A 20,766-nucleotide genomic window follows, 5' to 3' on the forward strand; every position below is an offset into this window, starting at 1 on the left:
TTTTACTTCTAATTGGATTTTTTCCTATAGAAATTTTAATTCCAAACTGTTCTACTATAACGTGCAAATTGTTTTCCTTATCTGATATTATTACTTGATCATCTGAAAAGAACAGCGTGTTTATTTCTATACCTGGATTGTTTTAGGTGTTGCAGTGTTAGACAGGGATGCCCTCTGTCTCCTACTCCTTCGTTTATATTAGGCATATTTATTTTTCGTAATCTATAAGAGTTTTAGACATTCTAAATAATAGTGAAAAATTAAGTGTTGTGTTATATTTTCAATAAACTAATACCTCTGTAATTAGCAGGTTTTATTTTATCCCGTTTTTTAAATATAGGTATTGCATTCTATTTAATCTAAATTTGCTGGGGAAAAATTTTTACAGTTTGGAGTTTATCCCATATTATATTTAGGTTGACCTTTCATGGTTATTAAAGTATTATCCATCCAAAGATCCAAATTTTTCCAAGCTTTCTCTGTGTCTTTTTGTTTTATATATCTAATTTCATCTTCTTATGTGTTCCTAGACTTTCATATTATTCCATTCTTTCTAAGTAGTTATTAATAATCTTTTGGTATAAAATTCTTATACTTGAATTATTTATTTGTAACCAGTGGTGGAAATCTTAGTTTTGTCTGCACTGACTGGTATTCTGTGTCTATTTCTACCCCTCTGCTGATTTAACATCTAGGAAGAGCTTTTTGCTATAAAAGTAGTTTATTATTGATTTTTGTCCTCTTGCACACCACGTATATTTTTGTTTGTAAAATGTATTCATTATTTACTATTGTTAATTTATTTTTTCATTCGTATTCTGGCATTAAGATATGTTATAATTATATGGTCTGTTTTATTTAATTTTTCATATATTCCTTGTAACTCTTTGCAAAAATAATAACTTTCTTAGTCGTTAATTGATGATAATGATTATAAAACCAATTTCCTGTTAGATATGACAATACATAACATTCTGTGCTTCTAAGGCACTTATGACTGAATCAATCCATCTAAACGAGGGTTTTCCAAACTGTGTTCTGCGAGAAGTTCTCCTGGAATTTGTCATGAATAAATATTTTGAGGAAAATATGTTGAAAAGCTCAGACCCAGAACTCCTAATAACATCTGTGTAGCAAATGTTAGTGACCAAGCCGTGTATTTTTAAACGTGGAAGTATTCATGGATTATCGTTAATTCTCACGCATCGAAACCTTCCAACATTTGGGGAAAGGAATACCACTGTTTATGACTGGTCATAAAAATTGCCTGCAAGCGGATTATAACAATGGGCGGCGTATCCTCTGTTCTCAAAACTGAAGGAAATAACATCCGTGTTACAAATGTTAGTGACCAATCAGCAAGGAAGCATGAAGAAAATTTTTCCACTAAAATTGAAGATCAAGGTAGTCTATACCCGGTTCTCAAATCTAGTAATACTGAATACTTTATTTGCAAGTTCGTATTGTAGGGTAAAAGTTTCGAAACGGTAATGCCGTGATTTTTTTAAAAGTAATAGGCCTGCAGATTTAAATAAGAGACTTTGTTTAATTTTAAGAAATCTCTTATTGAAAGTGTTTGTGACGCAACAGATAGCGAGTCATCCATCATCACCACCCTACAAACCGATCTCCAGGATGTACAAAAGGAGGGGAAAAGTCTGCATTCACTCCTAAGTACTTATAATAATATTATTTTTGGTGATCAGAATGGGATATGTCAATGAGAATCAGCTAAATTAATTATTACATACAAAATAACCAAAGTGTTCCGTGAAACGCAGATCTAGACCTTGGTCTGATTCTCTTTTCTGCCAACCTTTCCTCACCCATACCACTTTAGATTAGCTCCCTTAACTTAAAAATTAAGGACATAGGTTTCGTAACCGAATTTATTAAGAGTTTCATGCCGAAGAACTATCGGCAAGTCAACTTGGAGCAAGCTCCGTCACTATCCTTAATATTTTCTCATAATGTAAAACGCAGCTCCTAGGAGATGTCACTACCCAGACCGGTTTCGACCTTTATTGAGGTCTCCTCATAATGTAAAACATCTCCTAGGAGCTGCGTTTTACATTATGAGAAATATTAAGGATAGTGACGGAGCTTGCTCCGAGTTGCCCTACCCAGGTGTGGACTTATGCTTGGACTCGCCGATAGTTCTTCGGCCTGAAACTCTTACATTTCGATCTCCCAGTTTCGTATCTGGCTTTAAAATAATGAGGGATTTATTATCCCCTTAACTTAATTTACGCCGCCGGAAAAATAGCCTCTTTATCGTAGTAATAATTCCTTAATTTTTCTTAGAACCTTCGTATTTGATCTGACCTAATTCTCAGATCCATAAGTCTTGTATACTGCTAGCTTCGTGTTTTGGCTAATCTCTCTCTTATTCAATATAAATTTATTAAGCCGGTTAAATCTGGCGATCGACATCTTCACTAAAACTGTGCCTAAAAATATTTTACTTATTCTACAAGCTCTCCATTCAGTGTTTGTGCTTATTTTATGTCAGTCTGCCCTATGTGGTTAGGAGGTTTTTTTTTTCCATAACGTGCATTCTTGCTATCAAACCATCTTAGTTTACATGTATTGCTCTATGCATATGAGTTATATATATATCTCAAGGGTTTTGAAAAGTTTTATCTGGCACTCTGTCAACCTCTATGTGACCTGAATCTAGGTAGGAAATCCCTATATTCGGCTTTGAAAAAGCGAATAAATGGATGTGGAATATCCTTATGTCATTTTACAGTAGTTTCCAGAACATTTTGCCACCTTCTCATGACTTTTGTTTAGCGCATACATTTTTCTCTGTTCTTTTAGGACATTTCTCAATTTAGTTACTAGAAATTTTCGGTACGCTTTCTTCTTAAACATTTTATGTCGACCATGGTGTTCTTATTTTTCTATCCTTGCAGACAACTTCATCGCATACCTCCTCTACTGGAAACAATCTGCTTTCTTCTGAGACTCTAATCTAATGTAATATCCATTAATTATTATGCCGTTTACTTCTCATATGAAGATATCGTCAAGTCACTTCCAAGAAAAACTTATCTTATTAGGTTCCTCCATTTGTCCATACTAATTGTTCTGATCAGTGAAATGTATCGATCTGTATACCGAACGTGTTATGCTGTTTCCATTTTATTTCATCTACAGAACTGTAACAGCTGGTTTGGTGTGAGTTTCAAAAAATAAAATCTTCTCAATATTCCTGCATAGCTATTGGGATAAATTGTTATAAAAAAAATTACCTAATTCAATAATGAACTTGCAAAATATGATGAAAAAAAGTTATGTGCTGACAATCAACCACAAACGGCCTTGAGTCCACAGAACCTGTTGTTTTGTACATTACGTTCCAGTGTCTATTGGGTGAAAATCCACCATTGTTTCATGCAATTTTTCTTAAAAAAAGTGCTGCAATAAACGCTTGGCCACAACTGCTCCAGAGTGATACGTTTTTTGGTTTTTCTGTACAATAATCACCATCCTCAAAATAAAATTCATATCTGCTCTGCAATTAACCTTGAAATTTTAGTTCGAGACGAGTTTATTATATCTTTTGAATGTATTTTTCCCCCTTTGGCAAACTCCATGTTGATTAAGGTAAAAATTTAAAATAAAGGCGTCTAGTTTGTTCGATACTATTTCTTTATATAAATAAACCAGAGACTAAGTTGTGCATGCTTGCTTATATAGTGAGAGGAAAACTATTACCAGGTCGGTAATTTAGCATGTAGTAAGTTATATTACCGCGTGCTTGTTCTTTGACTTAACCCTCAAGTGTTACTCATTTTTATCTGTTATAATGTGCTACCGTCAACTACATAATAATCGTATAGTTGACGGTAGTGTTATGTCCCTATTCTATCTTACGATTTTGTGTTTGTCTCACAAATTACCTTCTTCTATGTTCTTCTAATTTCTACTTTCAAGACATCTACTAATATCCGAGTTATTGTACCCCGTAGTATCCCTAGTATTTAACTGCGTTCTTTGGGATATTTTATACATAAACAGAGAAAAAGAACTCAAATATCTGAAAGTGTAACTATTGCAGTCGTGATACTATTTCTTGTTACTCAACATTAATTCCTTAAATTTCCTGTTTCTTAACATTAATTCCCCACGTGATTAGGCTCGGATGTTTCTAAGCGGTGCATTGGATTAGCCATATCAGACAACTTTTTTATCATTAAACAAAAGGTTTATTATTTCTCTAAACATGGTACATATCAAAATACTCAACTAAAATTAGCTTAATACAAGTAGTTGGGCTATGATTCGACAAAAGTTACTGCGATCATGCCGCCACAAAATTTCATACAAAAACATGAATTCACTTAACATGGACAAATTAGATTACCACACACCATTAGATTATTCAACTTCAAGTACACTAACAAAATCATTAACTACTCTAGCACATACTTATGACAATTCCGATTCTCTATACATCACACTAGGCATTCAAATTCCTCAGGCTACTTGATTACTCAATTCACACTAATCCAACTCAATATTAACAAAACAATTTACTTCATTAACACTCCTTTTTCAATATAGTAGGCACTCAAGATTCTTAGGACAATTAATTATTCACAAATTATCAACGCTAGCTTACTTTTAACACTCTCTATCAAATTCTAAAGTCCTATTATAATTTCTCCCTAATCACTTTAACAGTTCCGTATTAAGACAATGGTACCTATCACAAACAACTTCTAGTTAACATAAGACAAAATTCACAATACCTTTCTTTAGCTTCACTTATGGGCCTTTACCTTCTACTGAACAAACTTGCTTGCAATTCAGGGCTATATAAACATCTGCGCGGTCGGCTGTACTATCCGAAACGAGGACATCGACATCTTCACAGTTTCCTATGACTCCATGGCATATTTCGCTTTCTACATAGGAATATGGGAATAGCTTTCCCGCTCACCTTCGATTCCTTGTTGTGGCATGAGGATATAAGCCATATCTCTCCACTCAGGAACACCGTGAAAACCAAACTAAAACCACAGCGACTATCCAAACGTTTCTTCTCCTCTGGCAAAAAGGCCTAAAGCCTCCTTGACTATCTAAACGTCATCTCTTAAACCCAAAAGAGCCTACTCCTTGAAAAAAGCCACGAGGGGGGGGGGGGGTTACCAACCATTTTATAGCTGCCACCCTAACGGCGCCCTTTCTTACTTGTTTTCCGTCTGTCTACCAATTGGGTAGCATTTTACCGCCATACGTCATTTTGATCGGCAACTCGTAACAAGTTTCTATCCGGGTATAGGCCCTAAGCGATATTCCGTTATTTCTCTTGTTAGCCTCTATCTTAACCCCCTTTTAAACCTTTTCTCAGAATTCTACTTAATGCTTAATCTGTAGCCTCTTACATAGCATATTTCATGACTCATTCATTTATACTTATGCACTTAACTCTTTCATCCTTAATCGCATTACTATATTAATTCTTAGTTAGCTACTTATTTAATACAAATTCCTTGTTTAGTCATAATACATTCTTTTCTTTTGTTATCTTAACTAAACAATAGACCTTTACATTTTACTCAATTTATACTGGATGCAAGAATATTTTATTAATTAAATTATTCCTTTTATGCAGGGGTTTTTATTTATGTTACACCATGATAACTGAGGATATCATATTCTCATGATATCAGGTGTAACAGTAGCACATTAATCAACATCGATCGGATTCTAATTTGCGTCTCCAATGAGAAAAATACCAGAAATAGTTTTAAAAGGGAAAATCATATGCAGTTCTCTAAGTAATGTGATCAGGCCTGCTACATAAAATGGTTACAACTGTTCCAGAAAAATACTTTCATGCTTTGTATGTAGTAATGAGACGATCTGACTTGATTTGAAGGTTTAAACGACTGCTCACTTGTAAATTTAAATATAAACTATATTCCCTTAGTTGGTGTAGTATGATTTTTATTAATTAAAAGTGCATACATTTCTTTGAGTCGGTTGTTTTTATTTTAATAAAAACATTTGGAAAGCTGAGGACAGAAGCAACATACTTAAATTAATCCAGCAACTTCGGAAATCCACTTAATTTGAGCAGATCTTCTTCCACCTGGTAGCTTCAAGAATACCTAGGGGAAAAAGTGTCAGTGGTTATTTCAAATATTCCAGTTACATGCAAACATTTAACTAAGATGAAAGGCAATTTCACATTTGTATATCCTGCCTTATATTTCATCATTAAAGTTATATGAAAGTTTGCTACTATTTCCGTTTACAGAAGCTGTTCCTAAAAACCACTTAATTTTTGAGTTGGCGAGTGAATTCAAGAGAAAGTGCCCTTCCTCGATGTCATTAATAACACAAAGTAATACTTAATATTTTAATTGATTCTCGATTACTATTAAAAAAAAAACCTCAAACTACTTTACTTGAATGCGATTACTGAGCGGAGATGTTAGCCAGTTTAATCACTCTGCACAAACTTATCTGTTATGTCAAGAAAGACGGTCCTAAATATATACTGCACCCCTGAAAAGTATTCACTTACCAGCGAAGTTTACAGATTGTCAAAAAAATATATATATTGTGACGTCGTAAACTGGGCGAAATATGTTATACAGCACGAGTTATAAAAATTGTTCTGCAGGTTCCAGACAGAAAACCACGAGAATTGAAACAAAATTAAGTTCATAATTTTTCTCTTTCTTGAGTCAAATTTCGATATTATGAAAGACTCCGAACAAATGCTTTCGCTAGTCGTATGTTCTATAGTTGACTCGAGAACGCCTACAAGCTTTTTCAACTAACAGTGTACGAAAGGGGTAAAGTTTTGCTCTTATATCAACAATAGTTAAATCATCAGTTTGAATGCATGTCCATGTTTGAAGACCATCCACATAACTAATACTCCAGTGGTGACAAATGGCTTGTCTAGTCTGTCAATGAAGCCTGCCACGATAGGAGAGGTGCAGATTGTATGGAGAATTCTGCTGAACAACTACGTTGCTTAAATAGAAAAAGCATTCTTTTAGTCATATACAGGGAGACCAAAATGACATTCTTCATAAGAATAGGTGAGTCGATGTCGTTTTTTTCCTATATAGTTAGGGATTTGGTTGGTATAAATATGTCTTAGCCAACATTTAACCATCATTTTCTGGTGGGTATAGAGAGTAATCATTGATTTCCTAATTAGCAATTCCAAAGGTATTACGTTTTATTCAGACGCTGGAGAGGATTGTACTTTAACATATTGTTCTGCATCCTGGGAGTTTCTTCCACTGTGGGATAGATAATAATTTTCTCTTCCTTTCGACGCACATTAAATACTTGAACTTATTTAACAGTTATGATTTATTTTGCTAAATACAAATCAAGTAAACAAAATATATTCAATCTCAACCGAGAATCAACTTAATTATCGGATATTAGCTTGCGTAACACTTTATAAAAGAGGGTCTTTAAATCATGTTTTTATTCAAACTCGATGACATTGCATCTATCTGGGCATGTGTGGAAAGTGTACATATTTGTATTTTCACCGAATCGGTCTCCTCGAACACTTTCCTATTTAGAATTCATAAGCATCCATCATACAATGCACGTGTAAAATAATAATTATATTCCTCGTTTTTTCTTTTTAAAAGCACGTCCATTTCCTGACTTATTTCACACACAACAGGGTTTAACAAAATAAAGCTCAATGAATGCACTTAATCTTTATTTATACTTTTCCGTGCAACGTATTTATTTTTCTTACAGGATAAAAATTCTCATACGTAATAAGTTCAACTAGAACATGGTTAGTCCCTTGCACATGAGCCTTCAGGTGAAAGTATATAAAAGTACACATAAAGCGATCGCTTGCCATGTCTCATAACCCCGTGGAATTCTGCAGTATCCTTTGCTACGCTCTCACATGGTAGCATCAGTTCTTCTGTCCATTAGTCCGTTCTCGCGTTTTGAGAACCGTTTTTACATCTTTTCTTCGGCCAGCCTCGTCTTGGTCTTATTATTCGCTCTAGGAGAGGCCGTCACACGTCTTGCAAGTTACTCCCTGTTAGAAGTCTCACCGTTGTTAGTCCGTCGCTGACTGTTCACTGCGCCACTGCCAGTACCGGAAGGCGTCCTCGCATGTGCTGCAGATAGGTAATACCTGCGATTTATTGCGCATGCTCACAGAACCGATCGTTGGATTTCTAAACCGTTCCGTTCTTCCTGGAAAATAGCGGAATACAGTTCAAAAGCTGATCTAACAATTTTCCAATACTTTGGGGACAACCTCCCAAAGCATCTCTGTCAGGTTCACTTTTGTAGCCGCAGGTAAACACTCTTAGTTGGGATGCTATCGTTATCAATTGCCCGAGTTAGACACAAATAGTCAGCTTTCTTTTTTAACTATACAGCAAAAAATCGATAAAGGCCATTTCTTGAAGAAAAAATAACGCATAGAAATGATCAGTTTCCTTCTTATCGGGTCGCAAAATAGGCACAAGATGCTTACCTTCACTAATGCATCGAACATCAGATAAAAACGACAGAGTGAGTGATGGAATGCTTGAATTCATTCAAGAATACCGCTGAAAAACTTTTCTTTTGTTCTCTAGAGAAAAAAAAATACGTACTTTTCAATTTCTTAAGGGTTTTGGTTTAGTACAAGAGGAGTTCAGAACTCTTTCCCTCTAAAATAATTTATCAAATTAAAGATGTAAAATATTTATATACTGTATAGCAGGAGTGTCGAACTCAATTCGGCCGCAAAAAACCTGCACTAATTAGAATCGAAGGAAAGAATTAGTATAAATTTATAAACAAACCGTTTATGCTATGTCTTGTAATGACTGATAATAAATAATGTTTATGACAACTCAAAACGAAAGAATATTTTTATTTTATTAATATTTACAATAGATACCATTTAAACCAAATATTTATGCAGTCTATACTTTTTCTAAACTCACAAAAATTTACAGAGCCTCCTGTTAATTGATTTGATTTTTTTTATTCGGGAAAATTTCAAATGTTAATGGAAATATATACTTATAGTATTTTATTTTTTCCTCCGACATTTGACAACGTTTATTGTTAACACAGCCTACCAATATTTGGACTTCCTGCCATAACGAAGGTCGTTATGGCAGGAAGGTTGATGTCGGTTAGTCTTGATCTGTGGGCTCTTTGTTACCTTTCGTACATGAGAATAATTGTACACAAATATAACATAAAGTTTGCAGCAAATATTCTATTTCCGGACGACCAACTTCATGGTATTTCGCTTTTAGACTGGAATCATTCAGGAAATCAATAAGTTACATAAGAAAAAAAATAGGAGCTTTTTTGAAGATTAAAGATAAATGATCTGTAAAAAAAGCGGAAAAAACTTCTTGTTCTTTAATCTTTTCTAGTTTGGGACAATATCAGTGGCGGCCCGTACATAAGCACCCAATGAAAAAATAAATTTTGTTTATAAACGCTTTAGTTTACGAAACAAATGCACTGCGATCTAATGCCGATATTCGCGTTTGCGCTTGTTATTGATACAAAACTTTTATTATTGGTGTTTGTTCGTGGTGAGGATGAAATATTTTTATTAATAAATTCGTTACTGATTAGGGAAAAAACCTTTAGTAAAAAAAAAAACTTTTTTTTTTATATGCAGCACCGCCACTGGACAATATTGAGAAAAGGTAAATCATTGTTCACACGAAGGAAAGTAATTTAGAATATTCTCTTTTAAATGATTTTGAAACAGAACTAATTTACATCTAAAACTAGCCAGTTGATCATACATGAGTGTTATTGACTGATCTTTCCCCTGATTTTTTTTTCATTTCTAGGAACAATTTGATCTCCTCTAAAAAAAAAAAAGCTTTTTTTTAAACCTTATGACAGGATAACCAACGAATCTTTGCGTAATAAGGTTGCCTTTCAAATTCACTCTCCAAGTCTTTAAGAAATTGTGCAAACTGGGTGTGAATGAGGCCTCTGGATCGGATGAAGTTCACGGTGTTTGCCACAAGCTTGAGTACGCTGCTCATTTCCAATACTTTGGAGCACCGGACTCGTTGATGAATAATGCAGTGCAAAGATTGCAGTTTTGGAATGTCTGAATGCAAATCTGGATACAAAACATTTACTTTTTGCCTCTCATTCCGGGAGCACCACCAGTTGTCACAGTTCCAAGCCTGACAGAGAAAGTTGGTGTTTTTCGAAAATGCATCACAAATGTCTTCCCCTGTAGTAGTTCCATGGATGCGAATCATTTCCAAGACCTCTTCAGTAATATTCATATTGTCGTCGCAATCCCCAAGAAACAGAGCGACTTGAGTCACGTCGTGAATATCGAAACTTTTAATTGCAATTGAAAAACACTATACGTTTGCGGATATTTCTTGCAACTGGTCACCGTATTATCGGTTATTCTTTCGATCATAGTATTTCTGGACAAAGAAATATCGCGAACACTTGCATATTTTTAGGATATACGTTTTCGGGTGCTTTTATCATACATTCCTTAACCAAGGAACCGTCACTAAAAGGTTTGGAATGTTTCGCCAATAAATAGCTGATTTCATAACTGGCTCTCACAATTTTTTAAATTACTTGTTGACTTTGAAGTGAATTCTTAATCCTTCTTCTCTCAGTTTACCCTCAGAACGTGAATAATGTTCTTTGTGAATTTTATCGTAGCCTTTATATATTATATTCTTTGGCAACACTAATTGTTTCGTTACAAATAATGCCCACAATTTCGCCCTTTGTTTCAGTGCAGAAGTAATTCAAATCCCATTTTCTTTAACTTTTCTCCCCTCATCAGCAGTTTTTCTTAGAACCCACATTGCCTGAGTGAATAACTATATCATTAATAACTTTCACAAAATTGTAGACCAGTGCACAATATTATTTCTTTTAAATTCTAATTCGTTCTTAATAATTTCGCAATTAAAGGAAACCACACCACAATATTTAATATGAAAAATTAGAAATTATATTCCTTTGCTTTCTGTAATCTCACTCCCACCCAGAAAAGCTTCTAAACATTTAGGACGTTAGCACTGTAAGCAGGCTAAGGTTTTTTTTAACAATAGCGCTAGAAACCAAACGTTTTCCAGCCATTGAGCAGGACCTAACCCACACCATTTCGGTGGCAAGAAGGGTGGGTTACCCAAACGGTCTACACTTATTTAAAATACGGATTCCTGTAATTGAATTCTGATGTTAGACCAATACTAACAATTCAAATAGAAATGATTATTTAATGAACATTTAAAATATTTAAACACACGCTTAATAGATCAAGTATGGAGTTTTTAACTCCATACTTGATCTGACTTTGGTGTCATCATAAATATTACAAATTAATTTTGTATCCTTATATCGAATATATTTACGTATGCATATGAAATGCATTGTACTCAAATATATTCTTGGCAATCCAAGAAAACAGGATTCCTAAACGTATAACTAAAATCTCTAAAATTTGCTAAATAATGCTCAGTAACTCCATTAACCGCCATTATTTCAGTTCATTTAAAATTATAAAGCTTTTTTTATTTAATTAATCACATGCATTCACCTTGGTTGTTGTCTTTCTTGAAAGTCAAAGATTCAAGTTTCCGAGAAAAATGCATTCCTACTTTTATCTACTTAAGAACAATTCAGCATCGCTTGAAGATGTCTAGAAAATCCTCTCATACTGGATGGAACTATTTTAAGCGTTAGACTGTGTAACTCCCTTTCTTTATACGAAATTTCACATCTGTTCATGATTGTAAAGAAGTTGAATTTTTATATATATACTAGGGGGGGCTCCTCCCCCCGAGTTCCGGACGGGTAGGCCGGTTCTCCTTGAATTCTGATGACCCGACACTCAGGATAGCCCTGAGTTTCAAATAACTTGACATAAACGTTACCAAAAAAAGCTTATCATTTTATATTATAGAATAGATATATATACAGTATATGACTAACTATATCAATCGCAAATATGTTAGCCCAGGCGGGATTCGAATCCGTATGGAAGTACAAACCTATCTGCATCTATTTAGGTAAATTGTTTGAATGCTAATGAGGGGCACTTCGCAAATGAATCCAGATTAGGCATTCGCTAATATATTTTTGCAAGCGAGAGACTCAAGTAGCCAGGTATTTCGATGTTTGTGGTTTAATGTTAGATAATTTCGTACGGGTAGGCTTCCCCTCAAAACAGATTAGTAAGATGAAGAAATTATGTAATTAACATACTGTAATATACTAACTTCGTTACCTCTTTCGTAATTTCAGTTAAACAAGTCCCAGTGTCTTACGGAGGCCTGGTCATCCGAGTGATTGGCGTATCTTCTCTACAACGAAGAAGATTCGAATTCACCTGGGCTTCCATGTTTGCGATTATCTTTCATTGGGAGATTAACTTAATCTCCCGAAAAGTTCCGTGTTCGGCCTCTAGAGCAGGGTTACAGGACCACATTAAAAATTCAAATAACAACATGCACAAATTACTTGCCATTAATGCACTACAGTTAAATTTATAGTGGATGGAAGTCACAGAATACTCACCACCACTTTATCTCTTATTCATCTGATTAGGAAACTGTTCGGTGTTGGTTACTTAGTCCATGAACACCACGACTCAATAACCTTATCTGTGAAACAACTAAGAAAAGCTTCCTAATAGGGATTGCAATGCAAAAATCGTATAAGATATAGGCAGGCATTCCTTCTCTTTGTCGGCCCTTTTAGATTCGGAGCAATAAATGGCATGGGTATGAAACTGGTAGTTACGATGAAATCCCTTTGCTAAGCAAATTATAACACTTTTCCACAAAATATCACGAAAATGATGGACCTGGATCTCCCCAGATGTGGGAAAACTCTGAATTTAATTGATTATACGTTTATAAAACTTGCATAAACTAGATCTTTCCCGGGTGCTGACATATAATTAGTCAAAGGAACATTTATGTTGAAATATGAATTTATAACCACGAGAAAAATAATTAGACAAATCAAATAACCCTGAAGGAATATTTAAACCAAATCATACTTCTTATCTTTGATATTATTGTTGACCCTTATACTATTTAACAGCTGTTTTCAATAATTGAAGCAGTCGGAAATATCTTAGGAAAAAATGCAGTATTTAATAACCATAGATTACGACCCTCGGCACATTGGGAACAAAAATGAACAATTTGTAAAAATAAATAGCTAACAAAGAATGCCAAAAAATTAAATAATTAAATATTTTGTTTGTAATAACTGATAATTGATGATCATGTGAAAAGACGGTATAATTATTCAAGTAAACTAATCGAGTGTGATGATAGGTTGGACCAAAATTTTGAGAATATCATACTAACGATAACAGTTATTATCCTATACTTAGAGAAGTAAAAGAGGCCATCTTAATAACAAAATCGTTTAAATAATCAGTCCTTTTGCCGCTCCGCGAGGTAACGTTATAACTACGATTCGAAGGAAACAACTTTGTGACTTGGTGTCATACTAGCAGATCAAATAGTCGACCAATGTGTGTTTTTTAAGGATTTATACCAGGAACTGGAAAATGAGCTTTGTGGACTATGAGATGAAGAAGATAAAACCCTAGATATTTCCAATATTTATGTCGTCTGCTATAGTACGTCCACAGATTCGAAACCCTTCGACACGTCTGCGCATGTCACAAAAAGGAGAATCCATTCTGATAATAGGGTGATCAATCCGTCTTCTGGGATGAGTTGTTTATTATTACACGTCGGAAGATTTACTTATCTTTTATGATCATTGTAGGTTTTAAAGTGGTAACCATTTTGCTTGTATAACTGTTGGGAAATTTTATCTATAAAGCACGTGATTTCGCGTATTGCCCCCCCCCCCAATTAGTGCGTCCTTCATTTCTTTCTTCCATTCAATGATAACGTCCAAGAGTTAATTAAATCTCATTCTGAAGAACCGAGTGATTCCGACCTGCTAAATTTAGATGCACAGCTGGAAGTTCCCGAAGAATATGAAGAAAATTTAACCATTGATAGTGGGCCAAAAGAGATTTCACAGAAACAATTTGAAAATATTTTTCGTACGATAGAAGTTTTTAAGCAGCAATGCTTGGAGGCTGACCCTGATGAAGAGAGAAGCAGTAAAATTTGCATTAGAGTAGAAGAGGCAATAGGGCGATACAGTCGGTTGTGTGAAAAAAAGAAACAGAATGTTCGCCAAACTACGTTAGCTCAATTCTTTGTTAAGAAGTAAAATAATAAAATTTATATTCTGAATATGTTTTATTGTCTTTCTGCTAAATGGTATTCCTTTAACTAGGCTATGAGACATACATTAATTCTTTTATAAAAAAAATTAAGGGTCAAAAAAGAAATTTGAGGAACGAATTATACTTTTTTCCAGAGGTTATTATATTCGATTAATGCGCCTGTTTTAAAGAGCGCATTAATCGAATATATAAAATAGATTTAAAGAAATGTAATTATTTATAAAATATATTTATTTTCCAAAACCTTTTTATTATTCAGTTTTTTTAAGAACTTATTCTCAATTTATTAATCTCTCACTTAACGTGATTACTAGATGTGTGGTCACATATTGAGTGATTAAAAAAAAAAGAGAACTCTGGAACCAACCGTCTTTGTTTTTAAGATATTAGTTAAAACAAACAGACGGACGTCATCTCATAAACAGATTTCGTTTATTAGACTGCTATCCAGTGATGCGCACATAATATTCTTAACTCAGCACGATCGTTTTAAGTTAGAATGCGTTCTCCTCGTATTGCTTTGTGTGTAATATCGCTTGTTGTGCACTCCAACTAAACATCCCCCAATTTGTAGGAGAGAGACTGTTCATTCAAAAAAGAAAAAAAAAACATTTTTGTAGGATTTCGTGTATGAACATTTTTATCGCTTAAACTCAGAGATAATAGAAGGAAATTTTAGACTTTCCTGCGCATGGTGTGTATATTTTTATGAATTATTAATTTCATTCTTGATTATATTCGTTACAATTTTAATTTTAGTAAAGAATGCTAATTCAATTCGTTACTTCTTTAAATAATTACTAAATTATGCAGTGTTTCGTGTACTTGAACGGAATTAGTCTCATTCTTTATGCTGTTCTGTTTCTTTTAAATTTGGTTCTTGTTCCAGTTTTAATTACGCGGCACTTCATTATTATTAATAACGTCATTTTAGAGATGTATTTATTTTTGCCAAAGGCAAAAAAAAGTAATGAATCAACAATCTATGAAAAGATTGAATTTAGTTTATTTCTTTCATATTTTCTTTTAAATGATTCAGTTCAAGTTCTCATAATGTGTTATACTGCTTCATGTTAGTATCAAATATTAGGCTGTTACTTAATAATTAAAAATATTATGATTAATAAGCTTGCATTTGAGGGTTGTTGTAATTTCAGAATACGGTATTTTAAATGATCATTCATAAATATGTAATGGTGATATCAAACCAAGCGTTCGTCCTGAGTACGTTTATTTGGTTAAACTTGACATAATACTTTACCCATCTCGGAAACATTTCCTATCTCTGCCGGCATTCCAACATCAAGGGGGTGTCCGACGAGGAAGAGTCATTACGTACTAAAACTATCCTCCCGCCGTGCATTGCCATCTTAAAGTGGCGGCGTTCTCTTTCTGTGTTACGGTGCGAATGTCTCTGTGGCATCATAGCGTGATCGCATTCGTGCTAAAAGCACCAATTAATCCTTCCGCTGCTGCTATCAATGAGAAGCTATCGGTTACTGTCGGGTTGCTTAGGGAAAAATGAGCGTTCATTTATAGCACACTTATTTCCAAAACGCACCTTGCCAGCCTTTTGCGAAAATATCTGAGCGCAAATATTGTTGAAATAATTTAACATTCATTCTATTATGCTTTGCAGTAATTCGTTCTATGATCAACACGCATCAGGTCCTTCAGTATCAAAACAAGTTGCAGAAAATCGAAGGATGAACTCAAAGTCATTTGCTATCATTTTTTATTATGTGGATCAAATACTCTTATAGGTATATTACCGTCAATAGTAGTGGTCTGTCATCCATCAGTTTACATTTTCTGTCCTAAAATAAAACCTTCCATGTTTTTTTAATTATTATTTATAGTTTTCCGTACCATTCGATAATTCATATATGGAGATCTATATATTGATATGAGCTCACAAACTTATTTGTGTACTACGAAGAAAATGTTCGAAGTTATTTCGTATGTATTTTAATATGTTAATCAATGATACCAGGAAAAATGATGACTCAATCTATATAATAATTACAGATTACTTTTCTAACCTCGTCACACTCATTGCTGTCACAAGTTAAGAAAGGAGACCCCTAATTGGTCGTATCACTGCAAAAAAAAAATAAAGTGGGTGTAACTATCGTCTCTGTTAGTAATTTTAAAATATTTGTAAATAACTCTAGTGATTTCTATGTAATCTTCAAAATTAAAACAAAAATGTAAGTAAATGATTCTAGATATATTTCCTTTCGATCATGCATTTTTTTTTAACCTGAAGCTGCTAAAGCACTTTTCTGTTATATACTTAATCGTCATCTTACCCTGCTGTTCGTTGGACAATAACATTAATTGATATGATAGTTGGTTAGTAATTTATTCTTCTTGAAACTCCTTTTAACAGAAAACAAAAGCCACTCTCAGTTTGCAAATATGCCTTGGAATTTTCATTCATTATAGATGAAAATGCAAACCTTTTATTTTTCTCTTGCTCGTAAAATGTGTAGTCGATCTTCTTAAATGAGCTCATGTGAGATAATAATTTCTACCCCTTCTGCTATTATATTCAAGCGATGTGTTTCTTTATAATGTGTTGCAATAAATCTTCGTTAACCCTTGATTATAGCAGGGAGTCTAAAACGCATGAATGAAAGCTGATGGTTTGAGTAGACTACCAATTTAATAACTTAAAATACAAAAATAAAATAACAAACCTTTAGAAGGACATGCAAATCAGATAATAAATTGAATAGGCTGTTTGACGATAACAGTGATATTTTTGCCTGTTCATATGGATATATGAGCAGGGTAAAATAAGACCGATGTATCCAACTATCGACCAATTAGTATCTCAGGAGTGGTGGTGAAGATTTTGAAAAAATTGGTTAGGGCCTGCATTCCGAAATGGGTTGTTAGTGAATCTCTACTTTGCAATGAACAACATGGGCTTACTAAGGGGTGCTTTAGCAACTTGCTTACATTTTATAACAATGTTACGATTGAACACATCGTGATACTTTTGAATTTTACTAAGGCTTTTGACACAATACAAAATGGACGAATGTTGCATAAATTGGAGAAAATGGGTTATACAATATTAGCATGGATAGAAAGATGGCTGATTAACATATCAAAACGTGATATATGGGTGATCTGAGTCTGCAAGGTTTAAGGTATCAAGTGATGTACCATAACGATCAGTGCTTGATCCACTGTTAATCAATCTGTACATTAATGATATTTGGAAGGATTTGCACAAGCGACAAACAGTTATTTGCTGATGATGCAAAGATTTGTAGAATTATTTGAATAGGCTGGAATTGTGTGCATGGGGAAAATGGGTGTCAGTTTAATATCAAAGTTCATTCACTATGGCATGATTAGATATCAGTGGGATTTGGCTAGGGATCTTGGTTAATAGATAGGTGGTAAAGATTGCAAATACAACTCAAAAGATAACTGGATTGCTGAAACGAACGAATTCAAGAATAACTATGATAGCTGGTGTGTGTGTGGTATGTAACCTCTCTCGAAGAGTCTCTGACTCCCTGGAGGTCTCTTTAATAATAATATTTCATCAGTTGGTTCCTATGTGTTATCTTATAACCATTTAGCACCAATCGTTGGTTTTCACTTTCCTTTGTTGTCCCTCTTATCATTTCGTATTGGAAACCTGAGAACTCAGTTGTAATTCGAAGCACTTACGGCGTAATTCGTCGATAAGCGGTTTGACTATCGAAAACATTCCAGACGTTTTTGTTATATAATGCCTTTAGAATACATAAACCCATTGCTTAACTATATTTCTTTCATCGCAGATAATCTTTCAATCCTCTTATCTCAAACAAATTGTGTTATTAATAATCTTTCATTTGATATATTGTGTGGAATAGAAATGCTCTTATTTAATACACTGAATTCAAGCAGATTGAAAATATAATCCAGATTTCCTTCATAACTTAAAGCCATTCCTCCATCGTAATAAGTAGCCATATCTTCTCTCATTTATCATATGTAATCAGAGAAATAAACATCAAAAACTCTTAGGTCTGGCATTCATTGATTGTGATTCCATTTGAACATTTTACCTATTTTAGAAGCCCTTGAAAATCAAGGAATTCTGGAAAAACTTATTTATATACATCTTTAAAACCAGGAACAGATATGAAATATCGTATAAAGAAAGGGAGTTAGACAGGAGACATTATTTCACCTAAATTATTCACAGCAGTCAAAAGAAATTTTTAAAAACCTGGGTTGGAAAAATAGAGGAATTATGGGAAATAACTAAATCACCTAAGATTTGCTGATATTAAGGAAACTATGCAGAAGAATTTCAGTTAATTATCAATGAACTGAAAACGCAGAAAGTAAAAAGAAATGATTGAAACCAAAACGCCAGTAAATTGATATAATAACCTCCTATATTTACCTTAGACAAAATATCACAGTAGAGAGCGACTGTCAAGACGAAATTATACGTAGAATTCAACTTGGTTGAATTTCCATTGGAAAACATCCCAATATGTTTTAAAAGAAAACACTATATTTCCCACAGTTGTATTCTTCCAGTCACGACATACTGAAGGAAAATATCGAGTTGTTAAAGTTGTGGATTACCCAGAGGAAAATGGAAAGATAATTATTTAGTATTACCATTCTAGAGAGAGAGAGCACAATGCTTGGGTCAGAGCTCAGCTAAGGTGAGAGACATCATAACAGCCATTAGAAGATCCAAATAGCAATACGCAGGTCAATTGCAAAAAGTAACACTCAAAAATGAGGAAAGTTGATATCAGAATGGGATGCTAGAGATGGAAAGAGATAAAGGACGGTGGGAGGATGAACTTCATTCATTTCATCCTCTCTTGTGCCATAGAAAGGCTCAAGAGAGGAATGAATGGAGGAATTTCAGGGGCCTTCATCCAGCAGTGGGCAGAAAATGGTTGACGATGTTATCTTCTACGGTTATTAAAAGCTATGAAGAACATCCCTTTTTGTATGAAGTTTTTAATTACGTAAAAAAACAATTTAAACACTAATTGTGTGCACCTCTCACTCGGGAACATTTCAGATAATTATTGAGATATTTAATTCATTATTCGTTTAATATTATACTTTTTTTCCTGTAAGCAAGCTTATCAGTTGTGGTTAAACGGGATCGATAATTTGAGATAGCTATTTAAAGATTAATTACCATAACACAATAAGCATACTGCATACATAAAACCGCTTGCACTGGTTCAGGCTTTTATGGTAACGTTTGCTGAATGTTGGAGAGTCAAGTAAAATGAATCGAACGTTATATTTCAGTGATTCGTAGAAGTACAGAGGAAACCTGAACATCTGTTAAAACAGCAATTACAGGCACATAAAATGCTGTTCTCGACTTGCAATCGCCAAATATCAATTAAACTCAGCCAACTACGAGTATGAGTATGATTGAAGGAGAATTAGCCGAATATTAATTAATGGAGCACAACACGAACTCGTATTCATAAGAATGCGCGTTTCGGCATTAGTTCGATACAAATCACTGTTTCTGATTTCTATAAAGTATGCGCACACATTCTTTTGCATTTTCAAAGAATTTGACATGAGAATTTATTATTACGGAGATGAGCCAGGTTATTTTTCTTTTATTCTGACCTCTTTGTCTGAAATATCGCCATTAGAATGGTGTACTCTGCTAAGTCATTATAAGCTTTGCATTATGCTACGAATTTAATTAATCTTAGGTCGGGTAATAAATATTTAGTTTCTGATGGAACCTCACGAATCCTTTCTGTGGAAATTTGCCTTTCGCAGCAGAAAACTAATTAGTGGGAATTGGGTGAAGAAATGTAACATTGCGGCGCTCCAAGTTATTGCATGGAAGAGAACATCAGATAAGAAAAAGGAAAACCAAACATGTTTGGATTGTGATATTAAATGACAGTTTTAACGTTTTATTTTATAAAATGCGCTAGGAGCATGATTCGTATTAAACTGCAAGTTCTTATACTCCAAGGGACACGGAAGAATAACTTAGCACACACACACAACTCAGTTGCATGTATAAGTGTAATCTCCCAATGCTTAATCTGAAAATAAATGTCAGGCAGATTTTTTAAATAAATTCATTTTCAGAAATTACTATAATGCATTAAAGAAAGGCTTGTGTTGGGATTAAACTGAAAATAAACCAGGAGGTATTCGAGAGCATCCCAATGTCACTGCATTTGCTTGGGATGCCCTCATATCTAGCATTTAGAAAATTCACTACCGCACATGATTTTCTATCGTCATTCAATGGCAAATTAACTGCCTTATCACCAATAACTTTTTTGTGTGCTTTCACGCGAACAAAAATTGTTATGATACAGTTATTAGTAGTATTCTTATAAACTTAAGAAGTCGATTATGTAATTTATTCTGTTGCACATTTTTCATTTCATAAGCTGGAGTTCGTTTGAAGTTTAGGAGTAAGGTTTTGAAACTGAAGTGCAGTGAATGAAGCTTCAGACATGCTTCAACTA

General features: G+C 34.0%; 1 protein-coding gene across 1 annotated transcript; it reads right to left on the bottom strand.

The window, feature by feature from the left end:
* Window positions 1-9,872: 9,872 nt before the first annotated feature.
* Window positions 9,873-10,286, bottom strand: LOC150104525 (general transcription factor II-I repeat domain-containing protein 2A-like). The gene has a single exon (XM_090395573.1). The coding sequence runs from the start codon at window positions 10,284-10,286 to the stop codon at window positions 9,873-9,875; it is 414 nt and encodes a 137-aa protein (XP_090251699.1).
* Window positions 10,287-20,766: the final 10,480 nt, after the last annotated feature.

Source organism: Typopeltis vanoorti, chromosome 7 (assembly GCF_054136105.1).
Source record: "Typopeltis vanoorti isolate ZY-2024b chromosome 7, IOZ_Tvanoo_1.0, whole genome shotgun sequence".
NCBI classification, from domain to species: domain Eukaryota; kingdom Metazoa; phylum Arthropoda; class Arachnida; order Uropygi; family Thelyphonidae; genus Typopeltis; species Typopeltis vanoorti.

Excerpts from the sequence above, each read along its gene's own strand:
- LOC150104525 (XM_090395573.1), bottom strand. The coding sequence starts at position 10,286 with ATGAATATTACTGAAGAGGTCTTGGAAATGATTCGCATCCATGGAACT.